The sequence below is a fragment of the Lepisosteus platostomus genome, chromosome 17 (genome assembly GCF_059453375.1).
Source record: "Lepisosteus platostomus isolate fLepPlt1 chromosome 17, fLepPlt1.hap1, whole genome shotgun sequence".
Lineage (NCBI taxonomy): Eukaryota > Metazoa > Chordata > Actinopteri > Semionotiformes > Lepisosteidae > Lepisosteus > Lepisosteus platostomus.
In genome coordinates, this window is record NC_142627.1 from 21,871,021 (window position 1) to 21,895,185 (window position 24,165).

Consider the following 24,165-nt stretch of genomic DNA (forward strand, 5'->3'; position numbering starts at 1 on the left):
ATCTCTTGAATCTAGGAATGAACAGTCATATTTCTTTTGCAGCACATCTGTTAGATGAAAGGACTCAGTTAAAGGTAGGGGACGTGATGCGATCTTCAAGGCAGCCAACCTGCTGCAATCGTCCCTGAGCAGCATGAAGAAACGAGAGCTTTTCCACAACGGTAAAACCACATTTCTGCTCTGTGTACTGTATTTAAAAAAAGACGGGGGAAAAAAAACACCCAAATTTTAAAATAGTTTATTTGTTTTTTTAAAATATACATCCTCAGTTTAAAAAGTCAGAAAATAAAATTAGTACAGGTTTAACAGTCTTTTCTTTTGACAAGGATGGGAAAACGTACATGGTCCAACTACACGGAGAAACAAATGCGATGGAAGAACAGATACGTGGGGGTGAAAAATTAAATTTACAAAATGTTTTTTTTCCCCCCCGGCACAAAAAGCACCTGATTAACCAATTAACACCAAGAACACGACGCGTGTCAGTGCCCCTCTGACAGCCTTCAGAGGGGATCCTGAGGAGGGCAGCTTCCATTCTGACTCCGCAGCCTTTACCCCAGTCAGACGAGTGCCGATGGCGGGAATTTCAGATAGGCCAGGTAACAGGCGCACATGGGTTCTCCTGGCAAACACTGTGGGCAAGTAAGCAGACTCTGCACACAAAGCACCAGCTGAGCACAATTTTAAAACCTCACCCCGAGGAGCAGAAGCGCCTTGGAGATATCGTCAACTTCAATACTTATCAAGCCAGCCGGAAAACAGACGTTTGACCACTTAAGTTATTGCTCCTTGGGTAAGTCAACAAGTGCAACATTTGCTCTTGTATGTGAACTGGTTAATGGGTCAACAAGAACAGATTCCTACATGATACAAGTGCTCAACTAATAGAGAGAGGTGGAGAAGGAATTTTAGTCCCAGAGTTATGACATAAAAGGAAATTAACAGGACAGTGGAAACTATCATAATATGGACTATTTCACTGTTGGGAGTCATGACGTTCATTAAAATGAATGCAGACTGTATACATCAGTCAATGACAGCTTGGACACTGCAAGATTGAGGGCTGCAGTTCATGTCTAATTTGTGATCATTACAAATTAAGATGCCCAGTGACACTTCTGTTCAGAATAAGCTGGGATGTTTAGCAAGAACTTTAAATGCATCCAGAGAAAGTTAATTATAAACTGTAGTGAGTAATTCAGTTATAAGACTAATTCAGTTTGAGCTTTTACCCTATGAATGCAAGAAATGTTTTCAACTTTTCACCTACCAATTTTAAGTAATAAATAAAAAGTTTAGGACCATATGTTCAACAAAACATATAATTTAAAGCAACACTTTAAAAGGTGCAGCACTTGTTCCTGAATACTACTACATTTCATTTTCTTCCACAGTTTCCCCATGTATGACTGGCTTTGGAGCTGCCTGTGTCTTGTACTAGTGTTTCCAATTAATATTCATGCATGTTTAAGACAAGGTCCATAAAAGCTACGAAAGAATGAGCCAAACCATCTATTTTTAAAGAAGACATTTTTGCTTTGTTGTAAAGCTGGTTAGGACTGTGGGTTGAGAATATCTTATAAGGTACTGAAATATTTATATAGCCCTTTTCCACGTGTGATGCTGACAAATGACAAAATATAGGAGGTCTATTTTAGAATGTAATAAAAAGAATGCATTATTAATTTTGGAGGGTAGTTATATATCTATCAATTATGGCACATAAGAAGTACCTTTATATATAACAAAAAAGTTTATATCACATGGCCTCAAACCTCCAACAGTCCTGACCTCACATTCTACTTGTCATTCCAAAGCCAATTTTGTTGAATAATTAAATGTACAGACTGCTGCAGAAGTAGATATAGAGCTATAGGGAAAGTCATGTCTTCCACACATGCATAAATGACATATGCTCCAAAGAAAGGCAGGCTGCCTTAAATAGGACTATTTTTCACTGTATGCAAGATGGTTGAAAGAGTGCTGGCAGCCTCTGGCTGCTAGCTCTGGACACCTGACTGCAGGGTCATGGGTTCGAATGCCAGGTGGGAATGCTTCTGCAGTGCCTTTGAGCAAGATACTGCACCCAGATCGCTCCAGCACTTAAATTCTCTAGAAATGGGCAATCGCACAATTGCCACTGAAAGTGACCTTGGATAAAAAATATCAACTGAATAAATGAATAATACTGCCTCTGGCAGGCTGGGTTATGAAAGTCTGTTTGTATGACTGGCATCAATGTCTGAAGTATTTATTGCTCCCAGCAAAGGGAAACACTGTTCTCTTCTCCAGATGGGATAAAGTTAGCTCTTGCAGTTCTGCCTATATCCCAGCATGCTCTGAACAGAAAAAGCACAGGACTCAACACTGACAGAATTTGAGGACACTGTAGCCACTCAAATACAGAAATCTCTCTAACGTTAGACACCTTAAAATAGCACCTTGTCTACCTCCAAATACTGGAGAACATTCTTTAATTCTACCCAAGATAAAAACATTTTACCATGGTTTAATCTACAGTGATTCTCAAGTGTAATTTGCTGGGATACATTGGTGTGGATTAAGAACACTCAACTGCACACATCTAGCAACAGTGTGGTAGCTAAACCCCAACCTAAATTATGCTACCATAAACATAACCCTTAAGTAAAATACATGAATGCTTTAATGGGAAACATGCAGTGGTGTACAACTTCATTTTTTAGTTTAGTGTTTTAGTACTTTAAAGTTAAACAATCACGTATACCACTGAATATCCAAACTACAGAAAAACGTTCCATCTCTCTCAATGCCCTTGAACTCATGTTCAGCAGCAACGCTTTCGCTGCAATCTGAATTGAACATCAGTTAAAGAAACATATTAACACACACAACCCACTATGTGAAGCAGTATTCCCTTGAAAGCTATAAGACCTCAGAAATTTTACTAGTGATTAATGGAAAGCAAAGGGGAAAAATAATACTAAAAAAGTCAATTCAAAATCATAGACATGTACACAAAAACACACATAGGAACAGATACATTTTAAACAAAGATCAAAATGAATAATCATGAAAATAAGAACGATGCTACAATAATTAGGATTACATTCCTGATCAGGTAAACTAACTGCTGAATTCTTAAATTTAAAAACAAAATTGCACTTCTGCAGTGCTACATCCATGAAGACAGTGTGCTTTTTGTGAAAGCATGGTACAATACAATTAATAAGTCAGCCCTGAGCCAGATGGAAGTGTAAATTAACTGTTGACTAACCGTTTCATCAAGAAAGGAACAACATATAGAGAGGATTTTATTTTTGCTTTTATCTGACACACCCTTTGAAGTCCAACGCTCTAAAAGGGGAAAGGTGAAAAGGCACATTTTCTTAAAGGAACTAAACCTTCAATTACAGAACAAGAATAAAGCAAAAAGTGCATATTCCTGCTTTCAAAGAAAGCCTCTCACACGAGCCTTACTACACATCATGACCTACTGTAAAGACAACCCGTCCTGAGTCTTGCGCCAGACGCTCAGGAAGCTGTCAGGAGAAACCTTGTGTTCATCACATGAGACAGCCAGCTGGCAAAGTGTTAGCAAGGGCAACTTCCCTTATGCTCGACTTCCAAAAAGCAACCTGCGCCGACTTCCTGAACTTGCAAACACCAGGATTCGCAACACTTTTTAGAGCTGGTCATCCCTCCTCCGAAATAAACAAGAAGTGCTCTGCTTACTCCCTGTTCCAAACGCACTTCTGCAATGACGTAACCCAAATATTTTCTAACTATCTATTATCCATCTGTTGGGGTCATGGGGAGCCGGGGCCTATCCAGCAAGCAACAGACACAAGGCAGGATGTGCCCTGGACATGGGCAGGACGTGACACCCATCCATCACAGGGTAGAAGGAGACACTCAAACCAGAGCCCATTCAACCTACCAGTATGTCTTTGGATTGTGGGAGGAAACTCGCACAAACACGGGGAGAACATGCAAACTCCATGCAGACAGCACCCCAAGAACTGAACCAGGCCCCAGTGCTGTGAGGCAGCAGTGCTCACCACTGCACCTCCATGCCACACCATACAATGAAGATATCTTTGATGGAGTATGAGAGAGAAGACACGACACCAGCCTGGCAGGAACCCTCTGAGCGAAGAGGGGCACCTCTATATCAGTGCTACAGTGAGAAGCAGCTGTCAACAGGCAAGTCAAAGAACACAGCTGGAAGCAGGTGCTGTACATGTCGTTTTCTAAAGACCCCTGCTCTGACATTGGGCCTGAGAACCAAGGTTCTGCAAAACACATGCACACAAATCATAGGAAATATTAATTGCCTTGAGAGCTCAGCTCTTTCAACTCTCCTAGATTTCTGTGAACATTTCCCATTGAGGATGGATGAAGTAGGTATTTGTAATAGAAGGTCAAAAATCCACATCAGCACCTTTTAAGACTAAAAATGTTCTATCTCTTCTGTTAAATATTTGAATACTGCAAACGAATTGCCTGTGATCGTGGTATAGCAGCACATAACAGAGATGGGTAGAAGCATCTCTAACAGAGCAGAGATCCTTCTAACAATAGGCACCAGTTAACATTTACAGAGGTTCAAAGGATCCGCCTTCAAGCTCAAAAACCACTTGGGTGCTGACTCTGCATAAGAGAGCTGTTCATCATTAAGTTATTCAGTCTTATAAACTGTTAAGGTGTTTCTCCTGCTCGGTGCTGACCCGTAAACCTAGACTTTATGTCTCTTCTGCAGCTGACTGCTCCCTGGTTTTAGATGGGCACAAAAACAAAACCTCTTTGTAATCATAAATTGCAAAATCAGAAGACATGATTCATTTCTCGGTATGCAAGTCAAAAGACAATCAATAGACCTGCATTAATAGCTTTCAAATCAAGATCAGTTGCAGGACTAATGTTAATTCTTTGTGCATGAACTGTTTCATTAGCCCAATACATTTATATAAATGCTGATTTGACAATTTACACAATGCTGACGCTTTAACACTTTGATTTCATGTTCTATTTTGAAGCTTTATTGGAACTAGAAACTTAGAAAAGGCAATTATAAAAGTATTTAACGGTTTCTGTAATTTCTTACACACTTATAAAACACAATAAAGAGAAGTTTGCCTTTTAAGAGGACCCTCCATTCCTGGTCAATCAAGTGTTGTTGCATTTTTCACACTGCACGAAACATCAGGAATACCCTACTAATAGAAGCATGTCAACATAGGCCGCCACACCCAACACTCAAAATGAAGATAAAAATCTCAAAACCGCAATCACAAAATGAAAACATCTGAACTGAAAGTGCAGTAGTGAACTTCACCGAATGAAGTGGAGGAAGCGTTTGTGTCAGGAACACCTTGATCGCTTAATGCTATGACACCATGGGCAGGGCAAGCACTCTGATATCTGATTAACGATCACACCAACCACATTTATTGTGTTGAACAGGCTTCCCATTGGAGCTTTCACACCTAAAGATGTCAGGAAATGACATACTTTTCAAAGTGGATCTAAAATTCACTCAATCATTAATGCTACAGTATATTTGCAAAGTTAACTGCCCCCAAAAGTCTTCAGATGCTTATATTTGTATTTTGAAGTTCACTCTACGACTTCAAGTGGCCTGCCATTGGTGAGCCTTCTGAGTGTTTCTGGACAACTTACTTCATGCCATTTTCAACAACTGATGACGCATGAAGAGATCCACTTTGAAATGTGGATCGCTCCCTCCTGCCATGCCTACCCAAGCCTGCAAAGGGAATGGACAGGCACCAGGAGTGTCCGAGTCAGGCAGCTGGAGCAATCCTGGGGCAGCACCTGCCTCACAGGGACACCGCTGTGACTCCAGGTGGCTAGCCGCAGATACTTACACACAATCCAGGCACACTGGAAGTGCCACGTGCTGCCCAGGAAAAATACCCTGATCTCTCCAGGGAGTCCATGGGCACAGAGAAACTGGGTGATTTGTGGCGATTCAAGATGCAAACATCTTCTGCTTTGGTGTGCTTTTTAAGCTCCGTGCATAAAAACCTGGGAACGTTTAGCTTGTGCATCACAATTACTCCATTTGAACCCATGAATATCCAACAGTCCCCAGTTGGGAATGATGTGGAACGCGAGCACGCAGGTGCATGGTATTTGAGGAAAAAAACTGCAACATGACTACATTCTGGGGTAAACCATTTTCCAAAGGTCTGAAGGAAGCCTAAAGCCTTCCTGTGTATTAAGACTCACCTCTTTTAGAATGAAACCTCGTAAGACACTTGAAACACTGGAGACCAGCATACAGTAAAATAATGAAAGTTTTCTCCTCCAAGCCCAGAGCAGGAGGCTAACGCCTCTTGTCATTCTGTAAGCTCTTCAGAACCCAGCTCCCGTGGAGCTGAATGAGCCAGCTGTAGGAAAGAAAGTAAGACCGTTATAGACAGACGGGAACCTCTGCAAACATCGGACGCCTGTTGACAAATCCATTCCAGTTCCCTCGCTATCACCGGAGCCCTTCTGCCACTGCACACGGCGAAAGGAGTACCACAGCAGAGCCTCAGCTGGGCCCGCTTAGTCGAGAAGAGTCCCGTGCTCCTGCGCCCGGGTCAGGCTGTCTTTGCGGTGGAGATGGTGCACACCCATCCTTTTGGGGCTCTTCTGTGGCCTGGTGGATGAGGTACCTGGGCCGGTCTGCTGATGGGATGGCGGCTTCTCTACGAGGTCTTCCAGCCCTGCCAAGACCCTGGGAGTAATGATGGGGAAATCTTGCGGCAGGATGTCTCTCTCCTCTGTGGAGCTTCCGGCTGACTCAACGTCCACATATTCCTTCGTCCTGGCGCTGGGGCTGGTCTTGGCCAGGGCTGGAGCCACGGTGATAGTGGTGTCGCAGCTGCCTCCATCGTCTTGAGCATCCAGAGCTATCAGGAGCTTCTCACTCTCCTCCTGGGAGAAGTTGCTGCCATACTGGCTCTTCCGGGCTCGCGCCTCCGCGCTGCTGTTGTCGGTGTCGAGACTGGACTCCCGGCTGGCTGTCCAGCTTCGGGGAGACGACTCCTCTCCATCAGAGTAGATCCCGTGCTGATCCCCAGCCGCCACAGCCCTCTCCAGTGCTGCCTTCCCCAGGCGGCTCCTCTGCAGCTCCTTGACGGTCTCGCTGCTGAAGGAGGTGCGATTGACTAAGATCCCCTCTGTGGCCGGGGCCGTCTTCTCCACAAACATGCGCTGCCAGTTGGCCAGGAGGTCCTCCTCAGAGCTACCCGAGCTGGCAAACGCACTGGGGGCTTGAGGGGGGCTGCTGAAGGGGCTGGACTGGCTGGAGTGGGGGTCGGCCACGTCCTGCTGTGGGGTGTCGTGGCGGCCACCAGAAGAGGAGGAGGCCCCCGAGCGCCAGCCCCCCTCGGAGACCGAAGGGCTGCTCGGCCCTGTCCGCTGCCGCTCCCCGCCCTCCTCTTCACTCTGCACCAGGCTGAGGGAAATGGCCTGCCGGGTGGCGTAGGTGCAGTTTGGCAGGGGGCTGTTCTTCGGGATCTTCACCTTATCGTCGGTGGAGAACTCTATCACCTTGCGGCCGGGGTAGAGGGGGTGGGGAGGCGGGGGCGCAGGGTAGGGACTCAACTTCTCGAAAGAGGGCACCGCGGCGCCGTTGCCCCCGTCCTCCCCCAGCGGGCGATCCGAGCTGCTCCGCCGCGTGGCCGTTCCGTTCTGCTGCTGGCTGGCCGCCCGGCCCGGGCCCCCGTTCTCCCCGCCCTGCCCGCCGCCCGCCGCCCGCGGCCCCGTCATGTCCACGTGCACGAACACGTCCTCGGCCACGGGCCGCCCGGCGCTGCTGCTGGACTGGGCGGAATTCAGCACCAGCGGCTCCGGCTTCTCCAGCACCCTGGCAATGACGGCGGTGGGCACCACATCGGCCAGCGGGAGGCTCTGGAACGGGTCCTGCTGAGCCGCCTCAGAGTCCGGGAGAGTGGACCTCATGTGCTTGTTTACCATGTCCTGCAACTCATAGGGAAGCTGCAAAACAAAACGAGATGCGAGGGGAGGTTTACATCCGTGGCAGACGCATGCGGCACAGCCGCGAAAATGAACCCCTGCAGCGCGCCAGTTCCTGCTCGCCAGCTCTTCAGAGAATCAGCCGGCTAGGAAGGTCTGGCTTGGTGCTTTGACCACAGAGGAAGTATCAGAGAAACAGACGAGATGCAGACTGTTCTTTTAAGATTAACGTCTACATGCCCGGCAAGGCCTGATTGTTTCAAGAGAGCAGACATCAGAAGAAGTCTGGCAATATAACTAGTCTCCATCCATTGCCAGACCCACAGAGAAACAGCACAGGGATTGATTCCCCACAGCCTTGCACACCACATCAGAAGCAGACCATAAAAGTGGCCATTGTATTTCCATTTTATTAAAATACAAGTAGAATAAAGACAACTAGGCTATAAAAATAAACCTCTCGCTATATTACAGTGACTGTATTAAGGATTAAGATTAGGGTGATTCACATAGATAAGGTATGATGATTATGTAGCTGAGCTGTTTTGCAAAACTGCATTTGTTAAGGGTCAATTAACCCCATACCAATCTGCTGACTCCTCAAAAGAGAGTTCGAATACTACCACTGAGAACAGGCTACACCTGACTGTGCTTTTATATACTAGACACATACACTTAGGAGAATTAATTTTGCACATTATCATCTTGGCATCAAATATATTCCGCATGAATAAGTCCCCAGACCTTTAAGGAAGCCATAGAATCCACCTGAGAGAGCATGTTGAGGTATAAGAAGGACTTGTTTGATGAACTAATTTCACTTTCTAATCCATATTAGAATGAGTAATATGACACGAGTGACAACTGGGAAAACCCAAAGGATAAATTGCAAATCCCAGGCATTCAGCCCGGTGAAGACAGGAAAGGCTTTATGTGGAGTGGGTTTGGCATCTTTTAGGCAGTGCTGCCTATAGAAGGCTTTACAAGAGGATACTCTAAGAACGGGTTTGACGTTGTTCGCCTTCTTCCCACAATTCATCACCCAGTACCTGACAGATCTGCATCTCCCAGGTCAGAGACTTCAAAACGTCAATCGTTTCGGCTTGTGTGACAGAAGAAGATTTGTAACGGCTCTAGATTCAAGTTTTAAAAAAAAAATCGTTTCGTGTAAGAGGTTTAACTGATTACTCTTATCTCAGAAAAGGGGGAGAAAAAGATCATCCATATCTCAGCTAAAATACGAATCGGATTATTAAAAAAAGGCCTGGAATTCTGAGCCTTTATTTAGCGCTCTGACATTAGCAGTGAATGAATGGAGCAAGGCGGTATTGATCAGTGGAAAATGGGCAGAGTGAATTAGTGATTTCACAGCCCTGCTGTATGATGCTGTAACGATCCTGTTAAGCAGTAATTGCACACCCTCCACTGGCTCTGGCTCCGAGGGAGGAAATCGATGCGGAGCTTCTGCCTCCGTCCTCCACCCTTGCTTCATGGCTGGGGGTAAGAGGACTCGGGCCCAGCCCCTCTCCTGCTCACAGCAGGCAGGACACCCTCTGCGCTTCGACACGCCACACTGCCGTCTTTCTGAGGGACACAGGCCGCTCTCTATCAAACTGCTGGGGAAGAAAGACGACAAACTTGGCGCACCTGATACTTCCCCTGTTTTCCTAAATGAGGAAGAATGCATGGTATTCAAGCACTTTGCACTGCATTCAAGTGCATTGTGTTCATTCATGTTCCTGTTTTTTTTTTAATTGACAAGATTCATTGTGGAAAACGCAAAACACGGGGGAATGGCAGAGCCTAGTTCACAACTATAGTAAAAGTTGAGGGTGTTTTCATTTGTAACTTTTATTCAAAAGTGCTGATCAAGTTCTTTTTGGCTCTTTGGCCAGACAACTGTAGAACATCAACGAAGTGCTAAGTTCTATGTTATTAAGATAGTTAAAACCAACTGGAATTTTTCTCAGGATCACCTTTATTTTGCAAGTGCTCACTGTGGAAGGTCATTGTTTAATTCTTGCTGTGTAACTCTGCAGTACGGCTGGCCTGTTCCTTTTGTAGGAGGGCTCTGGCACCACCATTATTAATTTAGCTCTTTAGGTCTAGGTGGGATTTATCTGCTTCAGCCAGGCCGTCCATCTCCGTGTCAGTGTTTGAATTTTGATGGAAAAAAACACAATTTACCTTAAAACAGAAGCACTGTACTGATGTTTCTGAAAATGGAGAATTATTAATCATCATTGTGAGACTGCCCAGTGGATTTTGCAGTGGCTGTACTGAACCGTGGTGTTGAAGTGTGAGCTGAGTCTTCAGATGAAGCTCTTGGTTTTCCATGTCACGAGCTCTGGGTAGTGATGGTAAGACTGAGTTCTACAGGTAGTCTTATAACTAACGCCCCTTGAACCTGTTTCTCTCCTAGAGATTAAAATCCTGTTAACCACCAACCAAAAATGCCTAAAATGTCCAGAAAGTTGTAAGAGTGCTAATAAATTAACATTTATTAAAATATGCAAAAATGTTTATATTCAAATAAGTTGAACGCTTATAATGCATGTCCAAAATAAAAATGACAATGTTCCCCTGTTTTGAACACAGGGTATGAGAGAAATCTTAGACTGCCCAACTAAAACAGCAAGCATAACTATGAACGACACCCAGACTCAGATAATTCCCTGGTGTTAAATTGTATATCCCAAAAGGGCAATATTGCCTGAAGGGACAACCTATTGAAACGGTAATAATAGTCTACAAAGAACTGATACGCAGAAATGATTCATTGCTTTCAATGGGGAAATAAAAAAAATCTAGCCCTTGGGATGGACTGTTACATATAAACAGCTCTTCACTTAATTAATTTGTGCTCAGAAATACTGCACGCCAGGGGTTAATAAAAGTGCATTCCTTTGTAATTTATACAAAGCCAGGTCCATAACACTGTATTCAGTTGTCAAACTCCAGCAGACAGCTGCTACAAGCTGTACGTCTCAAGCAATCTGCATTATCAAGCATAATTATTACTGTTGTGTGATTGCTGCTTAATTTTCTGTCAGCTATAATCAAAAGAAATGCTTTGCATGCACTGACTTCATTAAAGTGACAACTTCTGCAAGTTTACAGATTGCTTACAGAAATGATTGGCTCGATTTTTCTGCCAATACCTCAGCTATGGTCTTGTTCATTTCCATGGCAACTCTTTACCTGTAATAAGTGAAGCCTCTATTGACAAAACATACTGTTTCATACTGCGAAAGATCCTGTAGATTGACCAGGAATAAAATGTTAGCCAGAAAAAATACAATTCAAATTTTGACAATTCATAACTTAAAATGATCATAACTGCTTCAAGTAAAAGCACTTCTGTAGGACAATTCTGTATTTTGTGTTGCTGTGTGCACGAATGTGTAAATTTGAAGAATGAAACAATGCCAGTGACACAAAAAGACATTGGAAAACAGAACTGATTTTACTAGTTTAATTGTACAGGCTACAAGAGGTAATCGGCTAATGCACAGATTACCCAGCAGTCTCTGTGGGGTGGCTACCCAGCAGTCTCTGTGGGGTGGCATGATAAGATCTGTAGGACCTTCAAGAAGGCTTTTGCTTCAGTAGATACACGTCTGTCCATCATGCTGAAGACTTGATATCATTAACTCCCAAAACTCCAAAAAAGCTGTCCTGAGCCTTTCAGTCCCAATTTCGAGTATTGCTCCTGAGAGCCATTTTCACAGTTTGTAAATCCACATATGTCTCTCTCCTTTCTCTGGTGTATCACAAACAAGTGACACTAGCACTGCCTGGCATGGAGAGATTAGGCAGAAATGGAAAACTTTTTCTCAGATGAAGATGAACTTACGAGGCTCCTTTTCTTTCAAGTCAATTCAGCATTTCTGACGATCTCTGTGTTTCACTATGCAGTACAAGGCATGTAGAGACCTATGTCTGCTCCATTCTTAAGAACAGAAAGCATGTTACTGGTTATGGTACTCAGCTCCAAAGACAAGGGTTATACTTACATCAGCAAATTTATGGTTCCTGAAATGAGATTTATTGCACTTCAACAGCTGCACTGCCAGGTTACAGTCCTGCCGGTAGCGCTCCTGAAACAGCAAGAGGAAAAAGTCAGGAGTCTGGAACAACACTAAGACCAGCTCTCCTCTGAGGTGCGCTGCAGGGCTTAACAGGCCTACAGTAGCTAGGCCGTTCAGAGGACAAACCAAAGTCTTCTGGGAAAAAAAAAAAGACTTCACAGGAGAGTATTAGCACAAACTAGGCATAAACAAAAGAAAAACCATGAAGCATATCTCCACTTATAAAAAGCAATGATAAATACTAGCTGCACAAGACAATGCAGGGCTCAAGCACAGAAATGGATACATAGTAACTTTTTTACATTAAAATTATAACAAGGAGCATTAACTCTCAGGGAGAGCTGAGGCCTAGTGTCTTCTGGTTCTTGTACCAAACTAAACAAGTGTCCTTATTATTTTCTTAGGTAGACCTGTGATGTTTTTTTTAAGGTCTTGTACAGCTGATCACTACAAGCATTCACTTCACTAAAGGACCAGTTTCATATAAAATACCTTGGAGCTGGGTGGAAGCCAGGAATTGAACCAGAAGAATGGGTGCAAAACGAAAAATTTCAACAACTTCCAATTCGAGTCCAAATTAAATGAGTATATTACATTCTGGAACAAAAACAACATTCAACATTTGTCTGTAGGATGACAAAGAAGCCTTTTCATTGCTGTTTAGCCTAAAATATCGGTCTCATTCCACATTTTAGAAACATACAGCGATCGGGGAAAAAAAACATGCTGATGCTCCTTAAGTGGCAAAAGTAAAAGTATGAAAGAACAATAAGTTAATGCATTTTAAACATTGCTTTTTCAGAGTCTCATAATTACAGCAAAGCAATCAGCTGTTAGTTGGCCATGCATGCCAGGGTTTATTTTACATTGTATACTGTAGCTGGTTGGTCACCACTGAAAGTAAATGACACCAGTGGAGGCAGGCTCACTAAGACACTTAAAGCAAAGCCAGTCAATCACTGAACAGAAATACTGTATGAATTTGTATCATTCCAGCTGTATATGGTTTCTTTAGAAGCCCCTATAAAGTATAAAGGCCACACTTGTAAAATTGAAAAGGCCATCTTGATACTAAAATGAGGCGTCTGCACTGTGGTCAATACCGACTGTTATATATTTATACATACGTTCAGTTCCTCCAGTTTATCAATGGTGTTCTTAGCATCCAGAAGTTTGTTTGTCAGTTCTACGATCTCCTGGTCCATGGTCTTCTTATCTCTCTCAACTTTTCTTAGCTATTAAAGAGTGGAAAAACAAAGGGAAAAAATAACCTTTCAAAAAGAATAACCACTGCTGGAAGTGTCTGGTAGTGGCTTCTTATATTTTCAAGCATCTGCACAGGCAGTCAGTGCCACGGACCGCTCCCTCATCCCTCTCACGGTCAAAGGGCGAGGCGAGGCGACGAGCATGTGGCTTTAAGACACGGCCAGGAGGAGCAGGCAGCGGGATCTGAAGCTCCGCATGTGGTCCGAGCCCTCCGTTAACTGCTGACAACAGCGGCAGAACACTGCACTGAACCCTGCATCACCCAGCCTCAGCGTCTGCTGGTTTCTTACAGGAGTGAAATGTCAATTGAATTAATGTTTCTAAACATTAAGCCGGCAAAGACATCCATCATTCAATTCACTATGAAACGGCTCATACTGTTCTTTCATAGAAAATATCTATTAGGCAGTATTTTTCATTTGATTCCCTTAATAAGCTTCTGGGAAGAGTACTGTCCAGTGAAAAATAAAACAATGACTAAACAAGACTCACACTGGGGCTGATAACTCTGCACAACGAAAACTCAAATTCAAAAATAAATGTCAGGGTTGTATTAACAGTAATGTAGAATTAAAGAAAGCAACCTAGTTAATTGAATTTCAATCTTCCAAAATGCAAAATCAAATGAAAACATAAAAGTAGTAAATTGAAATGATCCCTTTTTGATTAATTGATCATTATTAGTTGATTCCCAACTGCGACAAGAAACGGCTAAGGTTTTAGAAACAGGTGGGGCTGAAATTCTATATACAGTAAGAGGCAAAGCGATAAAGAAACAGAGAACACATCAAGAACATTATGAAGACATTAAGCAATATTGCAGCCCCTGCTCCAACAGTCACTATCATGAACAGCTGAAGCTGACTTGTGTACAAGGAGTACAAACCACTTCACTTTGCTATTCCTGAGACAGGTTTTACTGTTAATCTGCAGCATTCATCCAAATAATGAGAAACTATAAAAAACTCAATACACACCATCTCTTCACCGAAAGTGACATTTCATTTTTTGTTTTAAGCAAACCATATGGATGGTAATCCCTAAATCCCCATGCTGGAAAGTTTCCAATGAAACGAACGGAATGACTCCAGATGCTGCAAAAGCTACCCTGGATGAGTCCTGCCCAAATTAGCCCATCGCACCACTCTGGATTCAGCTTCTCACACAAGGTGCTCTTCTAATGGCCAACAAAACAGGAAAAAGACAACAGATTCTGCGACAGGGCGGAGAGGGAGGAGCCGTGGCGAGCGCCGGTAGAAGTCAGCGCCCCGGGCGAGGGAAGGGAAGGGTGTGAGACTAGCAGGGGCCAAAAATAACACAAAAAGAGCGAAAAATACATTACCAGTTGGCCAGGGCTCTCTCATCAGCCCAGCAACCCCTGCAACTTCCCTGGAGCCTGCAGGACTGCAGAGCTACAACACACTTCTCCAATCAGCAATGTCCCTTCAGTGGCGCAGATCAAGACAAAGGGGTGTGCCTACACTTCCTCACTCTCCCCGTGTGCGCTCACAGGGTTCACAGCTGCGAACCCAGACATGAGAAACCCACAACTTGGTGCTCTAAATCGGGAAGGTGGGTATAACAAAAATTTCAAACTAATTCGAGGGAAGTCATGTTACAATTAGTGAGACCTCAAGAGCAATACTGCATTCGGCTTCAGTCCCCGCACTATAGGAAAAGGCTGCTGCTCTAGAGGCAGCGAGTACAACCAGATTAATTCTTAGTTCGAAGGGAATGTTAGGCTTGCACAGATCACACAAAATGAAGAATGAAAATTTTAGCAGGGAACTTGATTTAAGTTCTCCACATCATCAGAGGCACTGAGACATAGTTAACTCGGGGGACTTCCAAGATCAGCAGCAAAACAGAAACCCTGGGACACAAGTATAAATGACATACAGCCAACAGATACACAATCCCAGTCACTCTAGCAGGGTTTATTGATCAGTGATGGGATTTGTTTCAAACTTGAAAGCAACCCACACGGTCAGTAGGTATTGTGATAATAATAATAATTGTTTACACTTATATAGCGCTTTTTCTGGACACTCCACTCAAAGCGCTTTACAGGTAATGGGGACTCCCCTCCACCACCACCAATGTGCAGCATCCACCTGGATGATGCGACGGCAGCCATAGTGCGCCAGTACACTCACCACACATCAGCTATCAGTGGGGAGGAGAGCAGAGTAATGTAGCCAATTCATAGAAGGGGATTATTAGGAGGCCATGATTGGTAAGGGCCAATTGGAAATTTGGCCAGGACACCGGGGTTACACCCCTACTCTTTTCGAGAAGCGCCCTGGGATTTTTAATGACCACAGAGAGTCAGGACCTCGGTTTTACGTCTCATCCGAAGGACGGCGCCTGTTTACAGTATAGTGTCCCCATCACTAAACTGGGGCATTAGGACCCACATGGACCACAGGGTGAGCACCCCCTGCTGGCCCCACTAACACCTCTTCCAGCAGCAACCTTAGTTGAGTCAGCCAAGTAACTGCTAAAACCTGTGTGTTTGATGTGCAATCCCCAGTCAAGTACAGTAAGAGCACTAAACATTTATGCAACCAAATGCACCCTAGAGTATTTAGGTCATGAAAAATAAATCATCTTCTAAAAAAAAATTGCCTTGACCACATATTTCTTTAGCACAAACCAGCACATATTTCAGAAATCATACTTGTGAAATAAAATAAGGAATGCCATAATCAGTAGTCTAAGATGGGAGTTCCTTTGAGAGAAACAATTACCTCGGGGTGGTCATGCAATGGACTGGAACTGTAACATTTGATATGAATAAAAGAACACTCACCTGACTGCATTTACTAATATACAAGATCACTACACAAATTAACCAGTTTTCCTCAGCAGGTAGCTGTTATCCAGGTCGAAGCATCAAAAGAGCAGTAGATCTAGAGCACTAGAGTTTCACCCTACATGCAAAGCAGCTCTGCCAAGTCACTAGCTAAGCACAATGCATCCATGAGGGTTTGATACAGGGGAGACCTTGTCTTTTAGGGGTTTCAGGTGAATCACGGTAAAGGAGAGTGGGAAAACTAATATGAACTGAGTACACATTTAAAAACAAGGGAAGCAATGCATTACTGAACAATAGCATGCAAAGACATCAAAAGAGAAAAAAATGTAACGCAACTGCATAGACCCAGGTCTGACTTATAGAAGCCTGAAGACAGACACCCAGATCAAAATGGCAGCATGAGGAGGGAAAGAGAAAGACACTCAAGGTGAGACACAAAAAGATGAGTTGACAACTTTCAGTTCCTATGACACACAGAGTGAATAGGGATGCATGTCCACGAATCCTGCGTGGTGTCTGTGCACTGCACTGACAAGGCTGTCACCTAGTACACTGAACATACTGAACATGCCTGAAGAATAAGCATGACCAAGCTCAGATGGCCTTTGTGGCACCAAAGCACGTCACACTTCCTAACCCCACTGAAGCAAGGACAGATTGAAGGGGCTCGAGTATTGTCTGAATTAATACATTAAAAACAAATCTGTTATGTAAAATCAGTTTTGCTAGTGAGCAACAGAAGACTTGTCTTACAAGCAGAACACCTGTGCTCAGACCTCATCTGCCACTTCTGCAAAAGCAAGCCTCTTTCCCCATCTTATCCTTTCCTCCCAGATCTGATCTCACCTGCAATGTATACAAACTGCAGAGAAAACAGCACTGAAAGGAAACGGCATGCCACTGCAGAAAGAAATGAGCTCAAAACACATCACGGGACAGATCAGTAATGACACTGAGATTAAACCACAGCGGATTACTCTCAGGCGTGTTTCTTCTTGTCTTTCCACGGAGCTAGCAGACGGATAAGAGGGCCAACCCCGATTCGGCAGGGGGATTAGGTGAAAGCCAAATACCTCTCTCAGCATTTGGGAAGGACTCCAGGCAGCCAGGCTCTGGCTCCTGTCTCCAGACAGAAGGCCTTGCGCCTGGCCAGTCAGCCCTGGCCGGGCCTGTAACATGCTGGCTGACAGCCTGTGACGGGAACTGCCTAGAGGGCTCCTCTCTCTCCACTGTGCTTCCCAGGATGCATGCAGTTCAGGTTAAAATAAATAAAGTACATCACAGCACCAGAGGGACTCTGTTTTCTCCCCTATTTCCACTAAATGCAATTATAAGAAGCCTAACAAAGGATACCTGCTCACTATTCAACTGTTCCTCATGCACTGCAGCTTAACATACAGGACAGATATACAGTTATAGAGGATGACAGTTTCTGTAACTAGAATTTTAAAAATGAACAATTCAGTTCACAATGGCGTAATCCTACCTATATAGTCTGACAGACTAAACACCAGGTTCTGAATTCCCAGTTGTTCATGCCTGATCCTCCATCAGATTGTGCCATTATACACCACCCACCTCAAGCATCTTTATGGAAACGGCATTTTCATAATGCCACTCCAGGTCCCTCACCAGCCTGCTCAGCAATTGATTACAAGCAGGCATGCATCATCGTACCACTATAAAAGGCTGAATTCCACCAATTTCATGCAAGGTTAACCGTGACTTTCAAAGCCAGGATTCTTAACCCATATTTCACGGCTGTGTCAGACAGGGGAGCTTGAATTCAAGGCAGAGAAACTGCACACTGCCGCTAAACAGTAAATAACAACCATAAAAAAGGAGCCAGGGCATCTCCAGCTATTCTTTCCAAACTGTAATGAGAAAGGATGTAATGAAGGGAAGCATGGAGAAAAATGGTCCCTCCTTACATTCCAGTAGCTCCGATCAAGCAGAATCAAGTTAGTCTTTTAGACAGCATACACAGCAAACAAAGAAAATGAAAGAGCGCTCTCACTAAAAACAAATACTGGAATATATTTGACTACATTTCTGATGACCCTTAGCTGCAATGTTAAAACAAAACTTTTGACATTTAACCACTCAAGATTAAACGCAAACTGGAACACAGGAACCCAGAACAATAATGGCCAGAAATGTGTGGGCGACTGCGGTGTGGAGCGAGTAGAAAAATCCTTGGCATTTCAATCACATTTCCCCTTTCGACGGCCACATTACTTCAAATGCTTAACATTCTTCCAAGAAAGAAAAAAAAACACAAATTAACGAATACCCGAAAGGAAAGAACTCCAGTCACACAATAAAACACTGCCCTAGAATTTCTTTACCAGTGCATGGAGCTTCTCCTCAAGGTCTTGATTGGCTCTCTGCGAAGTGGTGTAGCTGTTCTGCAGCCTGAAAGGACAGCAGGAGTAGGGTTAGACAAAACCAGTGCTGCTTCACAAATGTTCAAACAGGGAAACAGAGCATGAAGTCACCATAACCTGTACTGTTTAAACTGAGAACAAGAAGCACATCTTCACACAAAGCCATGTGGGAGAATAGAACAATCTGACCTGCCACGCACTTTGAAACCTAGGTCGTAGAGGTAATTGTGTGATACCACTGTAATTACTTTATATACAGGGCTTTTCAGCCAGCATATAATCACAAGCATATCAAAGAACATCACACAAAAACTTTGATTCATGGTAAATGTTAACCTGTTTGAAAGGCTTTCAAGTTCAAATCTTTTAAACAAGAAATCAAATCCAGTCATACATGGTTACCCTGCAATAATTCAAGCATCCACCATGCTTAAATGCAGGCAGTTATTCTAAAATTCTAAATTATGTCATTACTTTGCACATTTAATGGCTTTCTTTGACATTAATTACTCTCTGGTGCTTTGGCATGATTGGCACTTCAGGAAAGGCCAACTGTTGAATTTTGGGCTGTTTATGTCACCATTTACCGAACCCATCTTCACTGGAATTTTCCTAAAAATATCAGAGAGCTTCTTAATTTCCTAAGGCCTGTAGAACATTTACAAATGATTGCCTATATTGTTATTCTGGAAGTTAATGAATTAACAGAGCACAAGAGAGAAGTTGAACATGAAACCCATTTCTGAAAGACAAAAGTGCAATGGTGTTGCATCTTTGCCTGCTCATTCCCACGAGCTGAATAAATCATCTACAATTAGAATATAGTATTGCGTCATTTCTGAAAGTCTCTGTATTGCAATAAATTCTAATAATAACTTAAATCACAACATAAGAGATCATAGTGCTGAAATAAACAGACACCACATGCGTCTTCTACACAGCTATTCCAAACAAAGCTTTACAATTTGGGGAAATTCCTGGCATCCAGCCTGCCATTCCCACTTAAAGATGCACCAGGTCAGCCTCAGCTATATCATTGAATATTACTTATATTCCCAAGTCCCCCTGTACTGGAGATGTATCTTAACTAATTTGAAATACTTTCAAAATGTCATATAGGAAATGAAGGATATATATACAGATCCTGAGGAAGTGCTCTGTTTGTATGTTCTCCCTGTGTTCATGTTGGGTTCCTCCTCGTGCTCCGGATTCCTTCCTCAGTCCAAAGACCTACTGGTAGGTTAACTGGTTTCTGGTGTGAGTGTGTGTGTCTGTGCACTGTGATGGACTGATGTCCCGTCCAGGGTGTACCCTGCCTTGTGCACGTTGCTTGCTGGGACAGGCTCTGGTTCCCCTGCGACCCAGAAATGGATGAAGTGGTGAGAAAATGGATGGACAGACTAACTGTCACTTGCACGTGTTAGTACTACCACATCCTGCTACTTAATTACTTTCTGAATGAGCAATCGTTTCTTCCTTACACTGTTTTGTCTTGTGTGTGAAATTGGTATAAACCTTCTAGCCACATTGTCATTGTAAATGAGAAACTGTTCTAAATTGAAAGTAAAATAATTATCATTACCCAGTATCGCTTGAACATACAACTTGTGGTTTATATTGTGTTTTTCTTCATACAGTTTATGTTGGAATCACGTGGGATTGTGTGGAAAAATGGGAGCCAGGACCTTATCATTGATATTCACCATGATCATGGATCAGGTTGCAACAGTATAGGTGTGCAGAAAACACACGGCTTTAAAGATACAGAAGTGTAGAATTCTAAATATCTTACAGCATTTAAATGTCACAATGACAAGAAATATAAAAGGGATTATCACTTTTGTCTTTGAAGATGTTGAGCAGTGATACTTCACAGAGTAAGCAGACAAAGACACAGCCCACTGTATTTACTGTATGTAGGGGCAAACCGCAAAATGTTTCCTAAATGTCAATCTGACCTAAAAGTCTAAAGAAAAGAAAAACAAAGATCAAAAGGTGCCAATGTGGCTGTTATACAACTTTTAGCAGTATTAAAAAAAACAGAAAAAAGTCTGAATCTGTATTTCTACCAATGTTAATGATCACATGAGAAATGTCTGATGAGCAGCCAAACGTGACAATTTTATTCATCCTCCATCAATCTCCCCCTCAAGAGGATGGTCTCGTACACAAAAAGGCATAGCCCATTGTGAGGCTGTATTCACACCCCCCTGCACTCAGCTGATCCCTTCCATTCACAGACTGCTGCCTTTCACACTCCCCCTGGAATCTGTCTGTCACCTTTTCCTTCCTCTCTTCCTCTTGACATTAACCTTGTGCCATTTTTGCCACTTCTTTGAGTTCCCTGGCCTAACTCACTCCTTCATATTTCTGCCCCCTCCCTCCCCAACCCAGACAAAAGCTCCACAGCGAAAACTTCGCATTTTACTTTTCAGGTCGCACTTGCTCCTTGGGCAGACCCAATCTGATCGCTGATCTCTGCTCTAACTGTACTTTTTTTTTATTCAAGTCATCTATCTCCATTGTCTCCATTTAAGTCAAGCTGCATGGATTGTGAATTTGCATTTCAGCTGAGACCCCGAGCTAGTGGTAATGGAGAGCTGGTGCAAAAAGGTCTGCAGCTTTTTTGAAGCCACAGAGGTGGTAAGCCTGATCAGTGAATTTCAACGTGTGTAACTCCGTCCAGTTTCCCATCTCAACCTCATGGGACCTCAAGCTTGGTGAGCTGAACAGTTATTGAACTTCTGAGCAAAAGGGCCAATTATTTAAATGCTTTCATACAATCCATTCCTCAGAGCACAGTGCTCAAAGAGAGTTATTGTGAAGCTAAAGAAAAAGAGAAACTGAAGAAATGAAGTTTAGACACTGAATTGTGAGGGTTCTGTGCAATTCTGTAAAATGCAGGGCTAAAATGATTGCACAAGCACAGAACAATCTGAGAACAGGGACAATCCTGAAGAAGCTATTGTGCAACAGCATGTACTGTACCTAAAATATATTAACCGAAATGTACTAAAAAAGTACCAAAAGTGTTTTAATGACTACTAAAACGTAAGACAATGAAATACATTCAATGTCTTTTTCAAAACAGTTCATTTATAATTCAAATTTTTTGCTGTACTTTACAGCATGAGAGATCATGCGTCTGATTAAACACTACACGTATGGATTGATTTTACAAGTTTGACTCCGGTATTCATGTAACTTTAATGAATATATGCACTGCTTGTCCTTAATAAGCCTGGGTGTTTGTCACAGATATAGCCTACAAAGTCATGGGAACAAAAATAAGCCTAAGAATTTATTCTTTAATTTTGTAACACTTAATTTAAGAATTATATAACAAAAATCTTTTTAAATATCATTAGCAGCAAGCCTATATATTCTGCTTATAGAAAGGTAAGCAGAAAACACCCATTTTTTAAAATGTATTTACACGGGCCTCAGAATGCACTGAGAAAACATCCTCTATCTGCAGCAAAGCCACAGCAAGGATAAATTTGACAGGGATCTCAGAGTACATACCCTGCGTTTGTAAAATACCGCACTTGCATATATTTTCACCGAGCAAAAATAACCATTTTCAAGTTTCAAGAGCCAAATGATGGTACCCTAGGAATAATATGTGCGTGAGACTTTTCCAACTGTTACTTTCTCATAAATTATCCTAAAATATGTATTTGAAGATGCAAAAAACTGGTGAATTTTACTAGAAAGAAAAGGAAAAAATGTCTGCCGTGTCTGAAGGAGGAGGTGGCGAGACGCAACACATGACTAATAGCCAAGACAGCTGCTCTGAAACGACTGCTGCTTCCCATCGCTGAAGATGTAAGCAGCATATCATCTGACACACAGCAGACTAAGAGAAATGGCTGACATATGTGGACAAATGGCTGCCAAGGAAGATTAAATATCAGGCACAGAAGAGAGGAAATGAATGAAGGAGTGAGGTCTCCTGTTCATCAAGCGACGCAGCCAAAAAGAAAGAAGCTCTCATTCACCAAGCAGTCAAATTGGCCCAGCAAAAACACATGGATAAAAGTGCATTGAGTTTCATGCTCTCCAGGCGAAAGTACACACTCCAGCACGGTCACCGCGAAACATGGGAAGTTTTAATGTGATTAAACGCATGCCATGAAACATATGGGATATAGACAAACAAGTAAAGCAAAGAAAAATAAACTTTCCAAAAAGTAAAGAAAATGCATTCCTTTCCTCAAAGACCTTGTCAATGTAGAAGAGCTTGAAATCAAGATGGGTCATTTCCGTAGTTCATTTTATACTACAAGTAGAGGTCTCCTAACACTGTGGTATCAAAATGTCCCCTCAGTATAAGTAAAACTATTTCATCTGTGATTGTTGCTAATGGGTTAATATCAGAACAAACTAGGCTGCAAACAGGAAATACAGAAATAAAAGAAGATGAAGATATATGTACTATAGATAAAGCAGATGTCTCTATTACAACAACATTACATGCTGAAGACGATATAACTTTTCTAAATAAACCAGAAATGTCAATAAGAAACCTATTAAAACATACTGAGGACGTCTCTCTCTCTCCTGGATATACAATAAAATGGGTTGAGACTGAGGCATAGATACTCTCCAATGGCAGGAACACCAGTCTGTTCTGCAAAATCTAACAGACAGGCTCCAGTAAGAGGTATAAAATATACTACTTCCCTCTGCTATATCACATCTTACAAGTGTTAATATTCAGCCTGCACTGGATTAGACTGGGGATACATTATCTGGAATGGTGGAGTGCTTTAAATCTTTTACCATGTGGAAATACCAGCACAGTCGAAATGAAAGTTATACCTAAACTAAATATTTAATGATTTACCTATTGTAATATCTACTAATCTGTACAAACAAGACCATTCTGGGTTTTACTTTAATAAAGACCAAGCAAGGTTCTTTCTGCTAACTTTATATATAACTTTTTTTTGTGTTTTGTGTACTGTTCTGTTCTGGTTTGTTCTTTGTGTGTTCTGGACTGCGAGAAACTCTTCTTAGTGCACTTCTCACTGTACTGATTGTATTGTATGTATTGTATTATTATTGTATCATTCGTTACACTGTGGCTGAGTTGTCTGTGTTAAGCTGCTGTTGCACTGCAATTTCCCTCACGGGATCAATCAAGTATCTATCATATGCACCTACGAAAATGGGGAGCTTCAGCATCTCTGATTTTACCACTGGGCATGTACTCTCAATAAACAAATTACTAAGTGAACAGATGCTACCTGCAAGGATAAACACAAAGATATTCTCGCAAAGTATTTAGCATTTGAGATTTTTCACATTCAACACAAAACAAACATTGTACAATGTTGCGTACCATCTATTATTTAACAGAAAATTAACCACTGTATGGAATCCATGCATCAATAAACTAGAGGCAATGGTGGCATAAGAAAGATCTGTTTTTTATGCCAGTTAAGTATCTATTTCCTAACCACTTAATCGGATTCAGGGTCACGGGGGAACCAGAGCCTATCTTAGCAAGCAATAGGCACAAGGCAGGATACTCCCTGGGAGGGACACAAAGTACACACCCACATCAGGGCCGATGTTACTAGACACCAACTAACCTACCAGCATGTCTAAGGACTGCGGGAGGAAACCG

The 24,165-nt window shown here is 42.6% G+C and overlaps 1 protein-coding gene across 6 annotated transcripts in view; it reads right to left on the reverse strand.

Annotated features, from left to right (window-relative positions):
- Positions 1 to 222: 222 nt before the first annotated feature.
- Positions 223 to 24,165, reverse strand: part of tjap1 (tight junction associated protein 1 (peripheral)) — a 63,946-nt gene continuing 40,003 nt past the window's right edge. For 4 of the 6 annotated variants that reach the window (XM_088609689.1, XM_088609690.1, XM_088609692.1 and 1 more), the window contains 4 exons: positions 18,492 to 18,558; positions 13,187 to 13,294; positions 11,985 to 12,068; positions 223 to 7,989 (listed from right to left, as the gene is read on the reverse strand). In XM_088609689.1, coding sequence (XP_088465815.1) covers positions 6,553 to 7,989; positions 11,985 to 12,068; positions 13,187 to 13,294; positions 18,492 to 18,558 — 1,696 coding nt within the window. In that variant the 3' untranslated portion in view covers positions 223 to 6,552. Of the gene's footprint in view, positions 7,990 to 11,984; positions 12,069 to 13,186; positions 13,295 to 14,302; positions 15,331 to 16,479; positions 16,510 to 18,491; positions 18,559 to 24,165 lie in introns of those variants that run through there. The other 2 variants (XM_088609695.1, XM_088609694.1) reach the window with 2 other exon arrangements.